The sequence below is a fragment of the Labrus mixtus genome, chromosome 13 (genome assembly GCF_963584025.1).
Source record: "Labrus mixtus chromosome 13, fLabMix1.1, whole genome shotgun sequence".
Taxonomy (NCBI): Eukaryota; Metazoa; Chordata; class Actinopteri; order Labriformes; family Labridae; genus Labrus; species Labrus mixtus.
In genome coordinates this window covers 11869786-11895617 of record NC_083624.1, presented here as the reverse complement: position 1 = coordinate 11895617, position 25832 = coordinate 11869786, and the positions used below count along the sequence as shown (strand labels likewise).

The window sequence follows — 25832 nt, the reverse complement described above, 5'->3', positions numbered from 1 at the left end:
AAAATTTTGAAAAAACAATATCTGATACTCTACCCATTGCTCCCAGGCTGCACCCATCTCTTCTGTGACAAGTTGTTGCTCTTTTAAGTCCTACTTAAAAAATATGAAAAAAGTTTTTTGAAAGGGAAACATTGTCATCAGAAACGATTCATTTCTTTTCACATTATCAGCAAAATGTTGTATTAATCTAAAGATGGAGTGTGATTGTCAGCAATGTGCTGTCTGTTACTTACTGTTATGAACTTTGATTATCAGCACTTAAATGAAATTGTGGTTGCCAAGGATAATAAAATGTATAAAATATAGTTATTTCACAAAACAACATGCCTGTCATTTATTTATAAGCTATGTCTATTATCCCTATTCTCAAATCCCTGCTGATCACACAGAGGTCTTGTGGCCTCTTCATACATTATACTACTACACATAGAAAAGCACAAGGTGGCACCAGTTCCCATATGACATCAGAATCTATCATTGTTCTCAGGTTCCATGTCCTGTACCTAAACATTCAGTCTATTTTAAGTATATTCAAACCAATTTTCAACATATTATTAACAAAATTCTATGAGCATAATTTCTGCTGTATTTTCTTGGTTATAGACCTGAATTCAGTAAATTCAGACTTCCATATTCAAACTGTAAGAGGTTATATTCTTTTAATTTATTTCATATATCAAAAATATTTTTCTTTATATCCCCTTTATTCCATAATCAAACAATCAAACAATCCAATCCACAGACAAACAATCCACAGTAACACACACAAGAAATAAATGCTGAGTATTTAAGAAAACAATATTTATTTAGGAGCACAGTCACTGCAGAGAGAAAAGCAAACTCACAGCAGTAAGAAGTGAAAGAAAACAAGAGGAGACGGTACAAAATAAAATGGTTTCCGGCAGTGGTAGAATAATCTTGTTTACTGTAGCACTCCATTACAAAACAGCTAAGTAGTTGGCGCCCTAATCAAAGCTTCATTCACACAGACAAGGAAAGGTAGTAGGATGTTCTTGTAAATTCACATACTCATTTATTTTACACACACTGTTCATCCACAAACATAGTTAGAATTTAGTTTATTTGTTGGCACAAAATGTTGAAAGACCTCTGGCATCGCCCCACTAAGAATTAAACTAACATCTTAGGCATCGGCAATGTACTGTAGTGCATGGTATATAAAAAAAAGAGAAAAAAAAGGGGAAGATATTGCGATTATAATGCAATCATTGACAAAAAAAGAAAAATGGCCTCCTGGATTGTCCACATCTGAGACGCAGTGAAACATGAGGGCATCTGAGGCTACAAAGACATGGCAGAACACCATTAAGCAAAACAGTCTCTTTGTTACAGTCACTGCTTATTGACAACTCAATATTAATTACCACATTAACACAACTTTCTCTTCACAGACTCAACATATTTAACAGATGTAAACTATCTACATGACAAGTTCATGAATGACCTGGACATGAATTATGGGTTCTTTTTTTTATTTAGAGTCAAGAATATACTAGAGTTAAGAATATACTCCTGAAAAATAGAAAATCAACTCTCGATTGATTTCTTGTAATCCTGTAAGGCCTGATAACAGTGGAATCAAAAACCCTGTTTGGCAGCAAGCCCTCGGATTGCACCGATTGTCTGATATGGTCAGAAAATAAACTAAAAAAAAAAAAGCACAAAAAAACAGCAGCAGCCTTGAGGGCTCAAAAGGATATTTCAAGCTCCTGTTTTTTAACAGACATTGCCCTGAACTCATAAAGGTCTTCAGAGTCAGAGCTTTGACACATCAATGACAGACGCAAACATCTCTGATGAACAGCTTCTCATAAAATGATTGCAAATATGACAGACAGCAGCATTAGAGTTCCTGGAAAGTAGATGAATATCATAATTGGATTCAAGGGGTCTGTACTGTACTAAGAGAGTGGAGAATAATGCAAGCTAAGAATAAGAACATTAAAAAAAAACAGGAGCTCTGTTTTATTAACAGAGACTCAAAAACTCTCCCGTTAAAACACAATGAAAGTCAAAGGCAGTATAATTGCTGAGCTAAGCAGTGGAGAATGGCTTACACAGCAAAGTGTCAGAGGCAGTAACTGTAAGCCAATCAAGCACTGCCATCAGTCTCATCAGTGGTTAACTTCCAGATAAACAGCCACTAACAACTGGTTAAACATTAAAAATGGTGGTTTAGATTGCTCTAAATACTAAACTATAACAAGATGTAAAAAATTTGCAAATTTCATCCAAATTACAATGGCAAGGATGCTTAGTTCGGTTTCACAACTTGACAGATGTTCTGTGGGTTATAAAGGTCTATGACGGGTTCAAAGTAAACAGCATCTTTCTTTGAAGCTCTTTTTATTCTTCTTGTTCTTTCCTTTTCCGTTTTTATCTTTGTTTTCAGACATTTTCTTGCCTCGTACTTCCCGCATTAGATCAAAGAATACCTGAAGAGAAAACAATCAAGGAGTCAATTGAGAGAAATACATCCGTTTACAGTAGTGAACAAAGCACAGCGAGTGTGTGTTGGTATACCTTGTCAACGTTGGCTCTGGTTTTGGCTGATGTCTCTACATACTGGACCCCCCACTCCTCAGCCTTCCCTCGGGCCTCGTCAACAGATACCTGCCTCCGCTCCTCCAAGTCTGATTTGTTCCCTACCAGGAGGAGAGGGATCTTATCCTCCTCTGCCTTCACCCGCAAGATCTGTTCCCTTCAAACAGAAAACAAATGCTTTATTTATTTTTTTATTTTCACCAGGTGTACTTCTGTAAACGAGTATCTTCTACATACTTCAGACATGATTTAACAGTTGGGTTTAAACATTCAGAATATGTCAATATAATGTGACAGTCTTGATGAACAGAACATTAAGAGTATGTTATGGCGGTTGGACTGGGTGTCATTCACAGGAGTCTGAAATAAGTCGGTTGATTTTTAAAAGTGGCAGAGCCATTTCTGAATGAACAACATTGAATGTTTGAGATTAATAGGCTGAAAGTAAGTGAGAGTAGTTGATTTTGGGATATCTAACATGACAGCAACATATTTAATCTGCAGAATCTTTAGGCGTCATTGTTGCTAAAAAGATAAGAATATAACAACATTGTAATGGGCAACATGTTCAGACCAATTCACAGCATCGCGGTCACTTTGAAAACACTGCACACAGTACAGGCTTTTTCATTTTCCATAACTACTTGATTAATTGATTTTCCGAGATATCAAGATAAACTGTGAGTTTTGGTCACTTATAGAGCACACGGGACACTCGTTCAATCGTTACAAACGACAACGTCCTTGACAGTGTTTTTCGTTTTCTCAGATTGAATTCTGTAGAAGCAAAACACAGTCTTGTCTCCTAATCGGTTTGTGCATCACATTCAAAAATTGATGAAAACATGTAGGTGGTAACTGAGACCAGTAACTTCTCAGAAGCGTACAGCGGTAGGGAGTCTTTCTTGCTGTTCCATAAGCGTGTGAAATCAAGTGGAAGCTGTGAATAACCTTACAAGTCAAAGCTCCCATAGGCTCATCATCAATAAGTTTACATTCCCACACACACACACACACACAAAAAAGACATAGATGTAGGCAGCGTAGAGTACCTGAACTCAACAGTTGCAGTGAAGGACTCGTGCTCTGTAATAGAGAAGACCAACAAGAAGCCCTCGCCGCTTCGAAAATAGTTGTCCCTGATGGCAGCATAGTCCTCCTGGCCGGCTGTATCCAGAATATCTATCTGGACCTCCTCACCATCCAGCACCACCTTCTTTCTGTAGCTGTCTGCCTTGGTGGGCTCATAGTCCTCCACAAACTGGTGATACAAAATACGGTTTTGAGATTATAAAGTGTAAAACATGAGACACGTTGTATTCACATGAATAAAGCTTTAGTGAAGCATGAGCAACTTTGTGGAGTCGGCTTCATTCATAATGTTTACATTTCCTAGCCATGCCATTGACAACAGGGATGTGTACGGATTGTGAGCAGAGCCGAACCATGACTGTCTCTGCCCTAAATGTTATGTCTGCTGTCACAGCATAGCGTTATCTGTAGTCAGGTAAACAGTGGACTTAAGAAATTCATCCTTTATACAAGAATCCCTATACAAGCAGTAAGTGAGTATTTAGACTGAATGATATATATGTGATGCCAATCATGTGACCTGAAGCCTGTCATGCTGCCACTTCTTGGTCAAAACTCAAATGTTCTTCTTTTTCATTTTACAATAAAAGTCTGTCTGAGATCACCATCAGTGGTCACAGAACTGAAGTGTGTGCATGCAGAGACCGTCTTCCCCCTGCTTGTAAAATGTAGGCACAATGTCGATACACATGCCATCACACACTCAGCATGACGCAGGCGCTCCTTTACTCTAGGTGGTTTAAAAACGAGTTTATTCCCGCTATCAGCGGCATCAGCTCAATAATGCCGTGGCCACATTTACGGATGGTTAAGGACCATTAATGGAGGATATTTGGCGCTGATTGTTAACTTTTAGCCAGAACTTCCACCAGATACGTGTGCATTGCATGTCAGCTCCATAATTACTGAATCAAGCGTGACAGCACGAGATAATACGATGTATGTGGTATAAAACCTTTATAAACACAACAACAAACACACAATGGGTCAATGTTCCCAATCGTGTTTCCAATCGTGTTTTATTCTGAAAATAAACCGGGTAATTTAATGTTGTTTTGGTGACTTCCTGTCGCGCTCGATCTGCTCTGTGGTGAATGGTTGATGTCGTGTAGATAACAAAATTCTCTCTCCACATCTTGTCTCTACTTCCACATGTGTGTCAGAGATGATGCTGTCAGAGGGCTGGAGACCAGTGTGTGCTTCAAGGAGGAGGGGGTTAAGATATGTAATCAAAAACCTACATAAAGAAAGCATTTAAAAGCATGGTTGTTTGGTAGAAATTGTAATTGATGTATATAAAAGGACATTGCATTTATCTGTCAGAAAAATAAAATTGCAACATTTGTATATTGCAGAAATATATATTTTTTCCCAATGTCAGTTTTTTCAAATATTGTTCATCCCTGGTGAGTATTGCATCTGTGATGTAGGAGCTCCAGTTGTGTTCGCTACAATGAAGTTCCTTTTTTGTAACAGGTAGCAGCTGTACTGTTTCATGAACTCTTTTTGAACTGAACACTTCTTGCCCTTGCTTACATTTAAAGCTTAACGTTGGCGAATAACTGAAAAGGAGACTTTATATTAAAAGCTTTCAAAGGAAGCCCTGATTTAGAAAGCACAATAAAAACAAACATGGGTTAGGGTTATGGTGGTTATAGGACTGTGGAGAAAGAATCAAAGTGTGAACAGTTTTGAGTAAAAGCGGTAGGCAGCCAGTACTTCTCTGTCTGCTATCTGGTCATCTTGAATCAAAAGAGGTATTAAGTTATGTATACGGATGTGTTAACTCACCTCATCGTACATGAACTGCAGTGTGAGGGCCGACTTCCCCACGCCTCCACTTCCCACCATGATCACCTTGTGCAGTGTCAGAGAGCTCTGGTTTTTGCTTTTACTAGTAGTCATCGTTGGATTCTTCTAGTTGTCACTTTCACACACACACTCACTTTCACACACCCACGCATATACTTCCCTGTGCTCAGACACTCAAACACACAACCTGTGAATTACAAAATGGACAACTGTCAGAATCAACAGTGAATAAACTCTGAGAGAAAAACGTGTGTGGACAAATGCAGGGACAGACGGCAGTGGTTACTTAACAGATTTCCACTATGACAGTGACTTGTTGTGCCAAGTCACTAGGCTCTGTTCCAACAAATCTTGAATCCTAACCCCCCCACCCTTCACATTAAAGTGCCAAATTGCCTACTCATGAATCCAAGATTCTTTTAAGTACACTATCAAAATGTCATTGCAGCAGCTGATTAGTTGTAATGAAGCCACCATTCTCTACTGCAAGAGTGCATTTAGGAATGCATTAAAAAAAGGGCATCATGTGCTAACCTCCATAAAAAGGAGGAGGACACTATTTGCCATCTATCTCAACTATATGGACCTCGTCCTAAGAGGGTGAAAGCTCAAAGTTAATTGTTTTCATTTGACTCCAATACCTTCTGTAGCTGTCAGACGCTTCAAAAGAGCAAATTGGATTCAGGGTAAATGCTTGTCTTGTCTCAGCTTGCACATCCTAGACAGGAAATGATTGTAAGCCAGCAGCAGATCACAAATCAAGTCATTCTTCTGCCATTAGTAGCCATATATTGACAGGACAACAGACTGAATGTGCCAATTTGGTTATTACTTGCCTAGAGAGAGCACGTAATCTTTAAAATCTGCATTTTACAAACATTTATAAACGCATTATATGACTGTATATCTAGTGTAGACTACACCATATTACTTACTGTAAATGGGATAAAAAAGAGGAAGTGGTGAGAAAGCTGGTTATCAGTGAGAGGTGAGAAGTGGTGTGTGTGTGTGGGGGGGGGGGGGGGAGAGAAAGCATTGTGAACAGCTTGGAATAGTTTGTTTATTAGTGCTAAAATATATAGTACAATTTACAATAATAACTAACAAGGGCAGGTACGCATTACGCTGTGATATTATTTGGTAGACAAAGACATCACCACCACCAGAGAAGGTCAGGCATTTTTTCTAACATGACGTTGGTTGATTGTTTTGTGTGAAAAAGGGTAAGACAGCATCTGGAGCTTCTGTTGAATGTCGCATAGAGATGCAGGAGGATTTCAATCATTTTTCCTCAACAGTAGTTAAGGTGAAGGGCTTGAGTTGTTAAAGACGGCTGCCTTGACTATTAAGCACTGCAGGAAACACTCATATACTACCTGTATATATCTATACATATTTGCATCATGATATTGATGAGTGGACGCAGCCATAGACCGCAACTCAGGAACAGAACGTTTTTCATAGAAAAAAAATCATACCGTTAGTAAAATGTACACACACTGCGTACAGGCGAAAGAGGATTTACACATGGATGGTTTCATCATTAGAGTGTAACAGTCAATACCAGCATCCACTGCAACATTTCCTTTCATTGTTTGAAAGCAGGGTGGGAAATGTGGTTTGCATCGAAATGACCTGCACTTCAGTATGCCAGCTATAGTGTGACAGTTATCGGTACAGAGGATGTGGCATCATGGTTCCTCTCTCTGTAACCAGGAAGTAAAGCCTGACCTGTGCTCTTCCTGTCTTTGTTATCAGTAATTGGTCAGTGAAAGTTCTCATGGGAAGGATATACACACGAACCAATGCCAAAGTCAGCACATATCCATTGAAGTTACTTTTTAAGTTCTTCCCTGTGGTCATGTATACAAACAGATCCCAAAGCTACACATAAGAGACTCCTCGAAAACACAGTACTTTGCCTGGATGGGTCTATCATTGCAAGAATTAGCGGTGAATGCTTCAACAGGCTCAAATGAGAATTGGTATTGGACTCAACAATGCCTTGTAACATAATTGCGGTTTTGTAGGACTGAGACAGATTCTATTACCGGTACATCTTGAAGACCATTAAGCCAAAGCGTCTTTGAGGATCCAGAAGCGCGCTACATAAAACCAATTTATTATTATTATTATTATTATTATTATTATTAAGCCAATCATCATGTATGTTTGTGGACATATTCAGAACATGTTGGTAATATGCCTACCAAATTGATTTCAGGCAAACTTCCATGGGATGCTTCAAATGCCCAAAACTTGTACCTCACAACCTTTTGGATTAATTTCACCAAATTTGACAAAAACGCTCTTGGGGCAAGTTTATTAGAAATCTAAAGTGTCACATAGCTACATCATAATATCTGTTTTTAAGACTTTTACTAAGAAAGGGAATGAGCTAAAGGCATTATATTTGGTACCAGATTTTTTTTTAATAATCTGAAAACCATTCATTCATAGACTTTGGGCTGCAGTAGCTCAGTCTGTAGAGACTTGGGAACCGGAGGGTCGCCGGTTCAAGTCCCGGTGTGGACCAAATATGGTAGTTGGTCTGGTAGCTGGAGAGGTGCCAGATCACCTCCTGAGCACTGCCGAGGTGCCCTTGAGCAAGGCACCGAACCCCCTCCCCACCACTCTGGCTTCTCTCCATTAGTGCATGTCCATAGGATCCTGTTTCTGCATGTGTGTGTTCATGACTTACAGAGTGTAAAAACTGAAATTTCCCCTTGCGGGGATCAATAAAGTAAATCTTAAATCTTGGGGAAAATAATTACATTTCTATCAACCTTGCCTTGGGACTGATACACATTTATGATAAACAGAAACTCCTATGAAGTGGGATAATGGAAGTCCAAAATCTAAGATGGCTATATTCCAACTCAGTGAGAAATGCAATGAGTGAATGAGTGATTCCAATAAATCTGAGCTGTTGATTCAGAGAACTTGATGGATGCCAGAGGTCACAGGGTCTAGGGGATTTCTTTCTTATCTGATCAAGAAAGCAGGGGCTTTTCTGCCCAAATAAAAATCCTTCAAATTCCAAAGATCTGAAAAGGAGATTATCTCAGTCTGGCTGTTTCTCTCATCATCACTTCTTGTCAACTGGTTCAACTGAAATATTCTGCATTGGCCTGGTGTGGGTGTGGATCAATACAAACACTGGTGTTGCACTGGGGCTTGGTGAATATCCAACAGAAGATAAGGGTCACAAGTTCATTCTAGGGGAGGAAATTGTGGTGAAATTCATCTTACTAATCATGTTTTTTCACTCCATACCCTCTAATACTGTTAAGTATTATCTAAACAGATCCTCACTTGATAGTTCCCCTGCCAACAACACAACTCCCTCACTGATGCACCAGCAAAACGCTGTGTCTAATCCAGGGAATGTATAAAGAAACAGATGTAACCAGCATGATGTTACTCATTCGTTTGTGAACTATAAATCCACAGATGTGCAGTACCCATTTTATAAGACATGTAACGTAAAAACATGGCAAATCAAAACTTACCAAAGCATGTTACATTTTTTGTAGTTCTTTGACATTAAAGAAAACTTGCAACTTTTGTAAAGATTTTCATTTTCCATTACTGCTTTTTTCGAGAAGTCTGACCAATTTGTATGCATCAAGCATAAAGTGCATCCCCTCATCAGAGCCTTTCCTGAACTGATAGAGGTTTGAAGTCTGTGTATAAAGTAGGCTGTGCCTCAAACGTTAATATATATGGCAATATATTGTCGATTGTAGATTTGATATAGCTGCAAATTTTGTTATGGAAGTAAAGCCACACCACATGATGCGGTGTACTTTTCAATACAAACCAAACAAGCATGGATGAGAAACGTATCCACTGCCAGCTAAATTTAAAAGCAAAGATACGGCAGATTTTTGCAAAAACCAGGAAGTTGGACTCGTGCAATCTATGCATAACAAGGTTAATACTGCAGCATCACAAACAACCTCTATCTACACATGACAAGACACAACCCTGAGGGGCCACTAGCAACAACAGGTTGGCGTGCTACACAGTACCAGTGTGTGCGATGCCAGCCAACCCTAAACAATGCTTTCAAGTCAAAATTTCCCTCAACTTCTAAACAGACTTGGAAGATCACAAAAGCAATCACATGCTTCATTAGTTAAGACGTGCGCCCTTACAGCATAATTTATACAGAAGGCTTCAGGCAGCAGCAACCTAGTGAGTGTGAGCCACGCTATCTGTAACCCCCACTCGTCAATTCAGTACAGACTGCCTGAGTTACTGTACATGCAGGTGTAAGGCAAAAAGACACTTTTGCAAATACAAGTGAACTCATCGTCGTGTTAAACAAGAATATTATTGTTGCTTTTAAAAAAAAGTGTGAGACAATAGAGAGGGCTGTCAGTTTAAAAATGATAGAATGTTGTATTTGCATTTATTAATAGCAGAGGGATTATAAACAAAATATGATGCATGTGCTGTTATTCTCTATAATACAGAACAGTTGTTATAGGGAACTTTGTGTAGGACATGGTCATTCTCTAAACTCAATATGTAGTCTGATACACATTGTATCGTGGGCTCTGTATTGTGATATGGATCATATCGTGAGGTAGTAGGAAATACCCAGCCCTGCTGTAAACTTGCACTCTATAATAGGAATATAACTTTTATTAGTACACACACAGTTTGTATTATGATGAAAAGATTATTTAAAAGATAATTTGATGATGCAACCCCCCACCTCTATTCTGGTTGACAGTTCAATAATAAGGTATTATGGCCTGTAGAATCATCTATTGGTGATTAAGAATTAACTTGTTGTGAAAATGGCTCATTTGTCTTAGTTAACTAACAATAATAATATTTGCAATCAATGGAGTCATCCCCAAATGGCCATTAGAAAACAATGCTTTCCCCCACTGGCTTCACTAAGACCACATCTGAGGTTTTTTTTACAGTCTTATGATCTGATCAAATTTCTTATTAGAATGCCAGCTAATAGATAGATAGATAGGAACTTCATTAATCCCTTGGGAAGTTTACCTCAGGAAATTCAGATTCCAGCAGCAAGTAGCACCAAAGGATAGAACAGCACACAGATACAAAATAATAAAGTGAATGTAATGTAAAGAGGTTACTAACCACCAGGCTTTAACAACATGCTAAACTTGTCTTTATCACTTAGCTCACTGTGTGGAGAACAACAAATAACCAAGACGAGTCATCTCAGTCATGAGGTGTGTGTAAGAATGAGTCTTCTGTAACTCACACCAGATGGAGTTCATGATCCTATTGTTTTGTTTATCACAGACCAACATGCAATGCAAAATGTGTTCTGTAGATCACAGCTAAGGCAACCATAAAAGTGTTCAGTAGAGAAGTTCCTGCCAATGGAGATCAAGAGCTGATTTAGATCATTTTGAAAAGATAGTATACTGAAGCAAGAGAGACATGTTCAAGAAGCACTCCACAACGCATACTAAGAACCCTTAGCCATGGTAGTGTACAGAGACGCCTTTGATTCAACTGGGCAACAGGAAACTAAATCCCCTTGGTGGTCCAATCCTTCCTACTTCAGCCACCAAGACTGGGCTGCTTTTTCACATACATTTCTTTTTCGCTCGTTTGTAAAGAGGTGAAAATGTGGTGCACTTTTGTTTTCCGTCGCAATGATTGGGGCAAAACATCACACCACTTTATAGACCTGTACTTAATGGAGCAATTCAATTACTTCAGGATGAAACAGTGATGCAAAGCTTTTTGGTTAGGTCTAAATCACCTTTGAATATTGTGTCTGCATTTCTCCAGTAGTCAAGCACAATTTTTTTTTTTTTTTTTTTTATATTGTTGCAGCTGTCCCTGACAACTTTATCCAAACATTCAGTTTTTCTCATTTGACTAAGGCTATATAAAAAGAAGACTTTAAATCTCAGCATAAGTTCACTAACATATTTATACACTGTTACAGGATCTTGCAGTTTAAATAATGGGGAGTAATGAACTATTGGAGGAATGCAAAATAAAAGAATAAGACAATCATGTAACAGAATTGGTCGTGTGACATGTTTGTATGGTGTTTTGTTCTGGCAACTGGAGTTAGTTGTATTTTATTCATTGTTCTTATGAGGTTATGAATATAAAAAAGAATTGTACAAAACATTAAATTAAAGGTTCACGTGTGGGGTATGAATTTGTTAAAGTAAAACCATGAAACCAAATAGAACTAAGCTTAGTTGTCCGATTCACACACTCTGGGACTGGGAAGCGGTTTGGTACTGGTAAACTACAGGTCATCTCTTCGCCATCAGCCAGCAAGTTTCTCAGTGGGTAAAAGAAAACTAAATTCCTGACTCCCCTCCGGGATCACAAAAATAGCAATGTTTCAGAAACACACAGCAAGCTAATGGGCCTTGAAACATAATGATGCACAAAGACACTGATACATGTAAATTTAAAGAAGTAGAAGGTGCCGAGGGAAGTAATAAAAACATGAACTGTATGTCTCTATTACTGCTGCTATGATGCCTAGAAGGGGTCGAATTCAATACCGTGAAAATAACTTTGGTGGGGCGCTAATGGCCTGTTGTATGTACGGAGGCAATAGATCTCCAGGCGATTGGGAGTCCGACCGGGCTAAGACTCCTTCCCACATGTCATTCTCCACTCTCTCTCCCTGAGTTCCTACTGTTTCCTCTGTCCTCTCAAAATAAATGCATGAAAAGCCAAAAAATAAACGGAAAAAAATACTTAAGTGCATTTCCCTAACAATAAGTTAGGTACATCAATAGGATTAGGAAAGTTCATTTTTTTCGACATTGTTACTATTATCGAGACTCCTTAAGGAGCTGAATCTTTATCAATTCCAGCATTGATACTTTCCTGTGTTTTCATCTAAATATCTGCTTTGAAAAATCTTTCCATCAGTAGTTTTAATGTTTTATATGCTGATTAGAGCTCCCTTAGATGAGTGTGATTCTGTCTGCAATATCTTTTTTATATTGCTAGGAAATCATACAAATTAGTCCTCCAAATAATTATTATTAGTTTTTTTTTTTTAAAAACCTATATTTACTTTTCTTGACGTAACACAAGATCTTAAGTTGAGGCGTTTTGTAGCAGCCGGTGCTGATAACATCTTTTTACACTGAAGACATTTGAAAGTAAAATTTTTGGGGGGCCCTTGGCCATGGAAGTTGTGTTCCCCCTCATGAAAAAATAAATATTTAGGGATTATTTTTATGATTTTATATAACTTGCATTGTAAATGTTTGTGACCAAGGATTGAAATAATACTGGTCAATGGAAATAAACCTCTCAATCCCAATTTCATTCAATTATTTTGTGACAATCAGATAAAATATTGACCTATCTTCCTCCTACTTGACAGGAGCACAGAATTGATGGCGGCTTGGTGGATATTTATCGACATTCCTTTCTTCTGAACAGAATAATTTATTTTCAAAACAAAGTAAAAAATGTCTCCTCTTGCCATCATCATTAGCAGATGTTTTTCTGACTGCCAGGGGGGAACTCAACTGAAAATGATCAGAAATACAGAGAGCTCTTTGATATCAGCCAACCGGGTTTTAAAATGAGAAAATGTAAGACTTGCTGAAAATACATTTTCATATTTTCAATAGCAGGGAGGGAAACTTAAGGGGCGGGGGGAGCACAGCAAAAAAGAATGTGCTTTGAGGGACACACAACTGGGAAAACCATCCAGACGGTCTCAGCAGAGAAAAGAGGAATGCATGGCCGGTTCAGTCTCATTCACAAGACCTTTCTCAACCTCTGATGTCATATGCTTGCTATGAATCTATAACTATGAAGAAAACAGGAACATTCTGAAAATGTGTCACAATACAGTGGTGTTATTGTTTGCAGTAATAGACAGAGTGCAACTCATAATGCTCTGAATGCAAACCAACCACTGCCACAGTATGCAGCCAAGGAACCAAGAACAGAATGTCTGTGACTACTTAAACACACATTTCTGGATGTTGAAAGCATCATGTTGTGTATCAGAGAAGAGAAAGTTTTGGTTTAGCTATCCCTGTGTTCCCTCTCCTTATCTTGCTTTCCCAGGAGAAATGATCCCTGAATGGCCAGTGGTTGAATACTCTGCAAACTTTATTCTGTGATAAAACAATTTAATCCAATCTCTTGTTAAGTTTATGGTTCAAACTAACTTTAAACACTTCTGTTCTATTAAAGGCTCGGTTTCTGTCCAATAGCATACAAATGTAGTTCTTAATTATTAACCCTGTTGGTAGTCCATCACCTGAAACAGAGGCTTTGGGGCATTTTTCTGATCTTTGCTTGCAGAGAAAAAGTTCATGGAAAACTGCCGGAGCAGTCCTGAAGGACTGCCAAACATCCCCTGAATTTGTTGCCCTGAACATAAACAGATTGTTTTGGACTCAGCAGAAAGGCTGACAGTGGCTCACTTGATAATGAGTATGCAGTCATTCTTGCTGACTGGCTGACTTGGAATTCAATCACTGGTTTAACCCAACAAACTTAACCAGGGGACATGCTAAATGAGATTCTAGGCTTGGAATTGTGGGGACCTTACCGATTATTATTGATCCGGTCATTTAGGCATTGAACGACAATGATTAATTCAAAATATCCCGATTCTATAATTAAACTCTCATTACCCTCCAATGTTCACCAATTACTAACCGTGTGCAACGTCTTCCAAACCTCTGGGCGGAGAAGGGTTTCTACATTTTGCTGAACTTTAAGTGGACAATAGTAGTTCCCAAACATTGCACGGACTAATCTCCTTTAAACTATTCTCAGTGGTAGCCTACTAGTAAAAACTAAAAGGGTCTTCACTGAGTATAGAGAGCGAAGTTGATGACACATAGTCATACCTAGATAATTAACAAGTAGCCTGTATGGATGGAAAACAATGTGTTCATCTATTTTACCGGACAGTTACACGAACTTAGCCTGGGGGAAACCATGAGCCAGTTTGGGTGTGTCATCTCCTTAAGGGGAAAACTTATCAGCAGAATCTAATGTGACTAATTATTAACAGGAATGTAGTCTAAGTTACAACAGTTAATTTTAAAAAAAATAACCTAATCAGGAAAGTTATATTAACTTGAAAAAAAATGTAACTGCAACCTGAAGTCAGTAATGTAACTAATCAGCTATAACTTGAGTTTACAAGCTGACGTCACAGCTGCTGTTGTCTGACGGCAGCTCAACATCAATACAAAAGCGAATATAAACACGGACTTTGGTAGCTATAACACTACGACTATCCCGTTTGTCAAACAATGTAACGCTACAGCACCACGGTGTAGTCACATGGAGATAATAAACACATTTGTTCGCGTCCTTCGTTCTTAAGTGTGCACAGAAATTGCTGCTTACTTTGTTCACATCAAAAAGCCAAAACAACGGAGACTGGTAACTTAGCTAGGCTAAAGATAACTTACCCAGTGTAAGGCAGCTAAAGACGTTCATTTTGAAGGGTTATAGAACACCAATTGAACATAATCATTCAAGACAACATGCTTTGAAACTAAATACGACATTAAAATACATTCATTTGTTCAACTCAAAGATGAATGAGGGCATTATTTGCACACATTTTTCGTACAGCAGTTCCCGTTCTCGGTCCATCGGTCGCTCGTCCTTCCTAAAACAGGTGTGGTACTATAAAACTCTCCTGAGGCCTAATACAAAAAAACACACGAACTATTTACACACATATAACAAGAGTATAGAGACGTACCAAAGCAGGATGATTATTTCTGCCGTCAGCTGATGTTATCTTGATGACTGCATTAGGAGAGTGTGTCGACACATTGGTTTTCCAAACACAAACCGCTCCTGCAATAAAGCCCCACCTTCCGGATGTAAAAACAGCAGATGACAGGATGTGATATCATCATCGCTCGTTTGTTCTGGTGTTATGATTTTGACCAAAGCCATTGACAAATAGAATTGAAAAAATGCAAAGGCGGACTTTCCACATAGAGTTAAGAGCGGAAAGAATCATAATATAAACTAGTATTAAAACATTTGCAGCCCCTTTTCATGATTTGTTTCCCCCTATAGTCCCAGGCAGCATATTCCCTTTAAATTACAGAAATTAATACAAAATTATTCACATTACAAAACTGAAAAATAAGTAGGCCTACATGTTTTTATTGGCCCAAACATTTGTTTTTTCTTCCAATAATTCCAAAATGCCCAAAGTGGCACTGACGTTGGGATAGACAAAACAATTAATGTGTTTCTGGATTCAACACTGACATTAGTTTGCTTAATAATACATCAAACTATATGAGCTTCTGACACTCATTTGCCCCCATGGGAAGAGTTCGGTTGACTTAATATAGCCCTTGTTTGAAACAAGTTGTTTCCTCCTTTTGTCTCTGTGAGTATAATAATGTGATTGATTTGAACTATAGGCATAAATTATGACAATCAATAATTCCGGGTCATACCATACCTGCTATTCCCAGTAATTATTGTTTGCTAGTCTATATTTGTTTTCCTCTTTTAGTAGTGAGAAGATGATTGATTTAAGAATGGAATATTGCAAGTTCAGATTTGTGTTTCTTTATCTTTTTTCTAGTCTAATGCCAATAGGCCACAACTTTTTAAGAAACACTAAAGAACCACACGTCCAAACAAACAATACACAGTTATACCAATGGACTTGACAATGTGGAACCACCTATTTTTATGCCCCTTCATATTTTATGTTATCAAAAACCTCTTAAAGGACGTGGCCAGAGAAAGTATCCCACAGTAAATGGTTTACCCACTTTCAGGCAGCAGACATGGCTCAAGCCCCTGTGAGATAAGGCTGCAGTCCCTTTAAAGTGTACAGCAGAAAAGGTGAGGCAATTGCAAATCTTTTTTTGGGACTATAATGTGTCTTTGCTGTACATTTGTTTTTACAGAAGGCTTTGCTGTGATTACTGAATGTAATATTTCAACATTAAACATTGTAATAACCAAGGAGATAATAATTGACTACAGGAAAAAAAAAAAAAAAAAAACACAACAGTCTGCACAAAAAACCTGGAAGAGGTGGAACGTGTCTCCAGTTTTAAGTTCCTGGGAGTGCACATCTCAGAGGACCCAAGCTGGAGCCTCAACACAGCACACCTGATAAAGACGGCACGGCAACGCCTCTTTTTTTCCTGAGGACCCTGAGGCGCAACAGACTTCCTCGCGATCTGCTGAAGAACTTTTACTGCTGCACAATCGAGAGCATCCTGACGTACGGCTGTGCTGTCTGGTACTCGAGCTGCACTGCAGCAGAAAAGAAGAATCTTCAGCGGATCCTCTAAACAGCTCAGTGGATTGTTGGCTCCCCTCTCCCATCCCTCAGAGACACCCACTCGCCCCGTCTCCACAAAGCGAGCCTCAAACATCCGGAGAGACACATCTCACCCCGGACACTGTATGTTCACCACCCTTCCCTCAGGCAGACTCAGGACCATCCGCACACGGACAAACAGACTAAAAAACAGCTTCTATCCCAGAGCTGTGGACAAACTCCTCAACCCATAAACACCCCCCTCCCCCCAACAAGACAGGAATACAATGTGCAATAATTACCCAACTGCTGCTAACTGTTCAATATTACTTGTGCAATAACTTTGTAATTCACTGCTTTATAATTGTCTATTTATTTACTCAGTCACTGCACTTCAACTTTAACTGTCTATTTATTCATTCATTCAGTCACTGCACAATAATAACTGTATATACTCTTTCACTGCACAATAACTTCACTTATTTGCACTATATCTCTATATTTATATTTGTTTAATTAACCAGTCACTGCAAAAATAATAACTGTATATATTCTTTCAGTCACCACAACTGTCTATTTATTTATTATTATTATTATCATTCATTCACTGAACAGCAATTGCTCTGACCACTTTTTGCATACTTCTCTCTCATATCACCACAAATACATTTTTGTTGTTGTTGTTTTTGTAAACGCTGCTGTTTAAGACTGCTGCTAACGAAGTTTCGTTGTGTCCTTGTATACAATGATAATAAAGATTCTATCTATCGATCTATAATGCTTATTGGTAATGGTCTGTTTCCCTCTAAACATTCCGTCAGTGTACTACTTACGGTTAAGGTTAAAGATCACAAGTGACATAAATGCTGAATCTCTAAATTACACCCATGTCATGCTATATTACATCCTTAGGTTTTTAAAGTTATTCTTGCATCATTATGTTATTCTAACATTTTTGTGTACCAACGTTTTACTGGCATGGATATCCCCCATCTCTGCTCATCAAGTAGTATCTTCCATGAAAAAGAAAATGTGTATTCTGATCACATTTAGCACACTCGTGACAAATTCGTGGAGGTGAAAAAAAGGTCTGACTTCCTACGGGGTCATTTATGCAGACTGCAAATAATTGATGCCTTTTCCTCTGCTCTTTTCCATCTCTGCAGGGGAAAAAAAGCTTAAGGGAGCAGATGAATCCCAGATGAAATGCGCTGAAATCACAGATGTTCAGTCATTTTTACAAGTTAAGCAGGGCTGATGTGAGATCATTGCTTATCTCAGGCAGGCACTGTGAGAGGGGAAAAAAGTACTGTTGTATTGAACATTTTGTGGTGATTCATTCCATATTCTGAGAACAATCAGCAGCCTGGAACTAATTATGAAGTGCATTCATTCATTTGCCCCAGCAGATGGAGCTAGAGGCATTCAGTTTCTCATTTTGACACATCAACTAAGAAGCAAAAACTTTTGGAAAGTAGGTATGTAGCACTGAAAGCATTTGTCTATTTGAGTTGACATACATGCAGTGATTGGGTTATTAGAAATATTGTGTTCCATTGTGCATAAGAAGTTATAATGTTCTTATACTGATCCTTGTCTTAAAAATAATCCAAGTTGATAAAATTCACTCCGAAATGAAACCTTCATAAACTGTTAAATAAGTAGTTTGAACAGCCTCATATATTTTTTAAGAACCTTAATCCTCCTTTGGACCAGAGTCTACGTTTTAATCCCAAATAGATATACATTTAGTTCTGCCATTGAGAGTCTATGAATGGTTAAAGATATTGAGTATAAACTGTTTTGCATGGGGGGGAATCATAGTGTAGATTTTCAAGCGTAGGAAATGTAGGACATTTCAAGCACATCTTTAGATAGTTGTTGCTGTTCAGACATGTTTAAAACGTTTGAATTAAATGACAGCTATGAGAGTTATTCTGTGCCAAATAGGTTTAAGCAATGCTCCGGACATTCTGAGACACAGGGCATCACCAGCTGTAGCACGAAATGTTCAGGATTGACTTCCTCTGAAGATATTTTTTAAATGCTTTAATATCCTGAATATTCAAACCAAAACCCCCCAAAGATATTTGAATCTTTGTTAGATTAACCAAACAATGGACCAATAGATAAGTTCAGGATTCAAGCTTTTGAAAATCATCAAATTGCCTACTTTGGTATCTAGAAATGTCAAATGGCATTGCCAAATGTTAATTATCACAACCAAGGCGGTTTACATTGACAAATTAGAATGTGTACATAGATCATTTGAAATCTGGGGTTAATCTCTTCATTTGCCACCATAATCATTTACATTGTTCTTGCTTTCTTTCTGTCCTAGAGAGTGTGTTTCATCCTGACATCCCTACTGTGTTCTTTATGTTGTCAGAGGTGAAACTGATTCTAAACACAACTATAATATATATATATATATATTATTTGAATTGCCCCTCGGGGACAAATAAAGTTTTTTGAATTGAATTGAATATATATATATATATATATATATATATATATATATATAGTTATATTTTTCAAAACAGTTTTAACATTCCCTAAACTATAAATACAACTTGCACAATTATTCATATAGACATGCAAAAGGTCAATAATCAACCAAAACATTTCATCCTTGTTTTAAAACTGAGTTGTGTCAGTTAATTGTTCAAAGAATCTCAGAGAAAAGTTTTGTCGTTATGTGAGCCGTACTGGTCAAAATGTTCAGGTCTTACCTCGTCCTTTTGATATTTCTGTCACCATGACAGTCAAACCTGGAAATCTCTTAACTCTTCAACATTTTTGTCGACACTGACTGCTCATTGTTTTATACTATTCTTTCTGGACTAGCTGAATGCTTCTTTATTCTGTATCATACCAAAGCTTTTAGATTCAGATTTCAACATAAAAAATCCATACTGGACAATATAGCAGTACACATATAGAAGGGAACCTGTATGCAGTAAATCTGTTCATGTTATAATGTGTTACATGTACAGAAAATTCACCCTTTGGTCTTTCATGTGAAGTAGTAAACTGAAAATGACACCCATGTACTTCCTGGTTCATTACTGTCAGCTGGCTGCTCATTTACCAATTAAGAAGCACAAACATCCTCTTATAGATATTTATGAACTATACATGCATATCTGACTGATTTTAAACTGAATGGACCATTTTGTGACGGCTCAAATGATGATAGAAAGTTTAGAGGTTGTGAAGAGTTTAACAATGTCACTGAGAATCAACTGATCCATTCTGATCAGAGCCTGTAAAATTGCTTATTGTGCAAATTTAGACACAATTATACTTCATCTGTTGCACTTATGCACTAAAACATGACATTGAGCAAAAGATGCACCTTGTCTTAAAGAATAAGAAAGTTCTAATCCGTTAAGAAAAACAAACTGTTCAGTTTTTAATGTAACATTTTGAAAAAAAGTAATTCTCATTTGAGAATTCAGACAAAGTAAATAAGAAAACTGTCAAACAAACTGTCCTTTAAATTCAGCTGCTCCTCCGATGTTCATTTATCAGTTTGCATTACACATTCAATCCAACTATCCTTTGCAGACCAGACCAATGAGTTGTATAATGACTTCAGCAGCTACTAGGATTTATTTCTTTGAACGTGGCAAATTCAAAAGTCTCATAAACCAACAGCGGCAAATATATCATCTATGTCATCATTGTGGTCTGGTTCTTTGGTATGAGCTATCTGCTCATATGCTGTCCTGCTCTTAAGATTGTCTCCTGAAAGTCCAGACTCTGGTAGCTCAGTCCTTTCTCCTTTCCTCTTGGAGCATTTTGTTTTCATACCAGTTCTTACAGCTGCAGACTTCAGTCGACTCCTTAGGAAATGAAAAGGAGTTCTCAGGCGAGGGCCTCTCCTCATCGCAGCAGAAGAGCAACAGGACTTTGGCACTGAACCTTGAGGTGAAGAAGCCCAGCAAGCTTCCTTTCTGAAGGTCTTGAACCTTTTCTGCACACTAGGGAAGGATGGATAAAATACATATTCATTGCAGGTCAAGGCACATGAAGGATTTCAAATATAAACTTCAGAGAAAACTCGGAATAAAACAAAAACAGCTGTTGAGCCCAACCACACAGACAAAAACAACCAGCTCTGCATCCATCTCACCATCAAAGGAAACAAGTAGACAAAGATGGAGGGATCAAACACAGCAAGATGCTGGGATGTAAACAGTTTCCATTTTCTTTTAATTTATGATATAAATCTGACCTTTAAAGATCACATATTGTGCAAAACACACTTTACCTTGGTTTTCTAACTCTAATATGTGTCCCTAACCTGTCAACAAACCTCCCAATCATGAAAAAAGTCCATCCTCTCTGTCTTTCGCCTGCTCTACTTCTCAGAAAATGTGTGCTAAAAAAGGCAGTTTTGTGATTTTCCCTGAATGACATCACAAAGGGCAGTAGCCCCTCCCCCAGGTGGGTGACACTCCCACAGCTAGATGTTTGTTCTGCCCTCTGAGTCTGCTTTCTCACCGTAAACAATTTGGCATGGTGCAAGAAAGCCAGAGCCCATCCCTTTGCATTTAAAGGTACAGACACAGAAACAGCCTGTTCTGAGCAGGGCTGAAACAGAGGGGTTTATAAGCATACTTAAATAAACACCAACAGAGTGGCGACACTTGACGGGTATGTTTCTGGGAGCTCTGTGACTTGAAACTTGTTGAAAAGGAGAATAATATGTGACCTTTAATTATGTTTTTGGCGAAGTCAACACAAAGCTCACCTGTGAAAAGTTGTTGATGAATTCAGTGTTATTGTATTGAATGCACCGCTGCTTCTAACAAAGTAGCCACTGAGTGTATTAACTGTAGTGTTGCACTTACTTGTAGCCTGCTGCCTCCAGGCATTTCATCCTGTGGCATTTTAAATTCAGGAAGCTTAAGAGGAATTTTTCCTTTTTCATCCTTTGGGATTCGCACCACTGGGTCATTTCTTCTAGACACTTCTCCATGTCTGTGAAGGTGGTCGCCTCTCTCACCTGTTTCTTGAACTTCTGTTTCCTTTCCGCTTTTTGTGTTTTTTGTCCAGAGGACTCGCCCTGCAGAAACAATATGATTGGATCATAACAGAATGATTTGACAGCAACATAATAGATAATCTGTCAATAATAAGTATTGGACTTGGTTCTCACATACCTTTGTGTAGTTACTATAAACCTTGAGAAAAGACTTCATGTCAGTGTCAAGGACTGAACCTGAAACAGAAAATGATATTGCAGTACATTGTGTAAAATGATTTAGAGAGAAAATGCAGAACTCTTTTTCACAAGTATTATCAAATCATTTAAAGGAAGAGATGTGGCCCTTGATCACCAGCATTAAACTGGCACTCGCGTTTGCACATAGTAGTCATGAATTAGAAAGCACCATATTTAAGCGCCATTAAGCGTTAGCAGCAGGCCACAGGCAATTGCCTTAGCAGGCTAATGTTAGAACACTTTGGTTAACTCATAGCTTAATGTTGCACATAAATCGACACGGAATGACAGTGATCTAAAAACTCTTATTTGACATGCCAGGGGTCTCCAACCTTTTTTCATCTGAGAGCTACTTTCAAAACATTAAAGTGGCCAAGGGCTACTTGCATCAAATCGCTTGCATTTATTTACACAGCTCAGCTGAATTAAGCTACTGTTTGTACATACAATTGCAATAAGCCAATGCTTGTCAATAACCTTAAATTCACATCAATGTCCAAGAAAACATTAGTACTTCATACTTGTTTTTAATGGGCCAAATATATGAATAGTGGGAAGAGGTGCATTTATCGTCGTCAGATTTTTATTTTTATTTTTAACACAGTCGGTCAACCTATAGGCGAGCTACTGAAAACCTGCCCGCGAGCTACCAGTAGCTCCCGAGCTACCTGTTGGAGACCCCTGCGAGATGCAAATAAGCAGTAAGTAGGTTATGTTATTCTTCTTTTTTCTAGTGCTTGACTAAAAACAGCTTTTATACGCAAAGCCGTCCTGTCCATGTAAAGTTGATGTAAACACGGCCAGTAGCCAGGGGGCGGCACTAGTTCAGTCTGTAGGGACTTGAGTTGGGAACCTGAGGGTCGCTGATTCAAGTCCCGGTGCGGATCATAATATGGAAGTTGGTCTGGTAGCTGGAGAGGTACAGCAGTCAGCTGGCTGCTCTCTCCACCAATGCATGTCCACAGGTCCTGTCTGTGCTTGTGTGTGATTCGGGCCTATGTGTGTGAGAAGCATGTCCCTATAAATAACTTGAGTGTAAACCCGAGTTTCCCCTCGAGGATTAATAAAAAGGATTTCAACAGTAGCCTTCAGCTGGCGGGACTCTTGCTTGTCACTCATTGTAGACAGCCATGACTCAGAGAGACATTTACACAGGATATTCTTGATTTCTGCTGAATTTATGTGTAAAATGTTGCTCATTCTTCCTTTAAAAGGTCAAACATTATGCAAAATACAGTTTCCCATTGAAAGGGAGTATAATATGTGACCTTCAAGACTTGTGTGAAGAATTTATTGTGAAATTATAAGTATTTGGGAAAATCCCCTTAATGATGGACTCAACCTAAACAAGAGTTTTCACTTACAAAATGAATATCCATGTAGAGTTATTACAAAAAATAAGAAAAAAGAAGGCTTTGTACAAAATCTACAACAATTAAACAGATCCATACCTCTTTCAACAGCCTCTCCCAAGTCTTCTTTAACCTTCTTTGTCTGTCCCTGGTTCTTGAATAAAACAGAAGACATTTTCTTCTTCCGCTCTTTGACTTTGGCGTCATGTGTTGATCGCTTAGCCAGTAAAGCAGCATCCGAGGAACCCAGGAAGAGAGCCACATCTACAGGCAGTGTGAAGTCTGTGAGGAAGGGCATGGGCTGGGCTTTGGCTACTTCTTTCAGGAGCCCCAGGAGCTGCTGATACAGAGCGGACAGGCAACACAGAACCCCCCGGAACATCACCCTGTTCAGGTAGGAAGGGAGACTTAGCCTGCTGAATACATTTCTGGAGAAACACCAATTCAACTATTTCAAATGCAGATTTCTCTCCATATTGCAATTTGAGGGTAAACGCATACATTTCCTTTTACCGTTGAGTCATTTTAAACCTGCATATGTTTGCATTTCTTTGCTTTAAAAAAAAAAAATTGCAATTGAGAAGAGCACTCACCAGAGACGACTCAGCATGCTGCTTATCACAACATTCAAGACCACAAACTCTTCCCATTTCATCTGCTGTTTTGAGAGTCTGAAGGAGATGTTTCTTAAGGACAACACATGGACATCTATATAGTCAGAGTAAAATATAATAAAACAGAACGAGCAGTAAATATGTGAAACAGTTCATGTTTCTGAAAAAAAAAAAAAAAAAGGATACGAGAAAGCTCTGCTGCAGCGGCTCAATGTGCGGCTCATCAGCTTGGCAGCTCCCAGTACTTTGAGGCAGAGCCACTCCAGCCTGGGTTGACTGGGAACATCACACTCACCAACTTTGACGCCAAGTTTTCTAAACTCAAAAAAACACATTTCATTAGATTAAATATGAAGATAAATACAGTACATCTGAAGTAGAGAAATGTTAAATGGCGCTTTTCTAGTCTTCCGACTACTCAAAGCGTTTTTTTTTAAACCACAAATCACACCCAACTAATTCACAAAATGATAGCAGAGGTGGCGACCTGCATTAACTCATTCAATTTGAACACATTCATACACAGCTGACGCAGTGGGAGCAATTCAGGGTTCAGTGTCTTGCCCAATGACAGTTCGGCATGTGGTTGCAGGAGCAGGGGGATGGAACCCCCCCCCAAACTTCTTCTGGTTGCGAGACAACCCTCTCTACCACTGAGCCCCAAACATGATAGCCATCCAGATGATTTGGCTCATTGATCCTCACAAGTTGTAGCCAATGTTAAGTACTTTTTGAAGTGCTTTTATCTAACTATACTTCCCCTTGCGCTATGAACACTACTTACTTCTATCTTTGTTGTTTTAAAGGAGTTTTTGTCTTAAGCGTGTGTTCATCTGAGATACAAAATCCTTAAATATGAAATTACATAATGTGGAACATCTGAGCCCGAGTTCATTCTATATGTTATTGTTCTGGTGCTCTCAATGTAAAGCGTGAGCAAGCGAACAGTGTTTTGTTTGGTTTACCTTAATGCATTTAATCATAGTCACTTTTACCATAAGCCCATATTTGTTGTTGGCTTATATGTGCCAAAAAAAAACACATCACATGCCAACCTTTCCACTTACCTTTGAATTTTATTGGGACACAGCTCTCTCAGCTCCTTTAGAGCAACATCGAGATTCATCTTCTTCAGCCTGTTTATGCATTGTTCCACCTGAGACAGACGAGCCAAAAGGCTGTTACATGCTTTTGCACACATGCATCAATGACTGCGGACTTGCTTCATCTGGCTCCTACACAGTTACGTACCTGCTGTAAACCTTTGAACGTCTTGTTGCCTCTAAAACTGTTATTCAGGACATACAGAAGCTCATAGAGAACTCGTATCTCCGTCTGGAGGATCTCACTCCCAATCAGCCTGAGAACTTTCTCGTTTTCCACCAACAAGGTCTTGATGTTTGTATCTGAAGCAACAACAGCGGTGAACAAAATCACAACTCTTCAGGTAAGTTAGACACTTTCACACGTGGGTCACACGCGCACAGCTTTGACACAAACATCACATACAAAGTCAACATGTAGTTTATTTGCGGCATAAAAACGTACCTATGTTTGAGCGGAAATGTATACGGACACAAGAAATAGCACAAGGAAAGGGGATGTTAACCCTGTTCCAGAGTTCAGCAGCCATGCGTCCTGTATACTGTACTAATAATAATAATACAAAACCGGAAGTCCTTTCTTCTGTTGTCTGTCAAACGTGGCTGTGGTTTTACCGCCACCTACCGTGTTGGAGTTAGCAGCTAATATGTCCAAAGCAAACCAAACAAAAACAAAGAATATCGTTCTGAATTCAGCCATGTCTTTTTTTTTTTTTTTTTTTAATTGTTGAAGTCTTGCTTTCTTTCAGATATCTCAGAAAGGTATACAAGATGTTGTGCATC

At 38.6% G+C, this 25832-nt stretch overlaps 2 protein-coding genes across 2 annotated transcripts; both read right to left on the bottom strand.

Annotated features, from left to right (window-relative positions):
- Positions 1–786: 786 nt before the first annotated feature.
- Positions 787–15331, bottom strand: ralba (v-ral simian leukemia viral oncogene homolog Ba (ras related)). The gene is made up of 5 exons (XM_061053735.1): positions 15206–15331; positions 5449–5656; positions 3618–3826; positions 2545–2722; positions 787–2456 (listed from the first exon to the last, which is right to left on the bottom strand). The coding sequence occupies exons 2-5, from the start codon at positions 5560–5562 to the stop codon at positions 2334–2336; spliced, it is 624 nt and encodes a 207-aa protein (XP_060909718.1). The 5' UTR covers positions 5563–5656; positions 15206–15331; the 3' UTR covers positions 787–2333.
- Positions 15332–20275: 4944 nt separating this feature from the next.
- Positions 20276–25648, bottom strand: nepro (nucleolus and neural progenitor protein). Its single transcript, XM_061053750.1, has 9 exons — positions 25495–25648; positions 25198–25352; positions 25014–25102; positions 24133–24261; positions 23926–24003; positions 23432–23718; positions 21919–21977; positions 21607–21821; positions 20276–20733 (listed from the first exon to the last, which is right to left on the bottom strand). The coding sequence occupies exons 1-9, from the start codon at positions 25577–25579 to the stop codon at positions 20394–20396; spliced, it is 1437 nt and encodes a 478-aa protein (XP_060909733.1). The 5' UTR covers positions 25580–25648; the 3' UTR covers positions 20276–20393.
- Between the last annotated feature and the right edge of the window lie 184 nt (positions 25649–25832).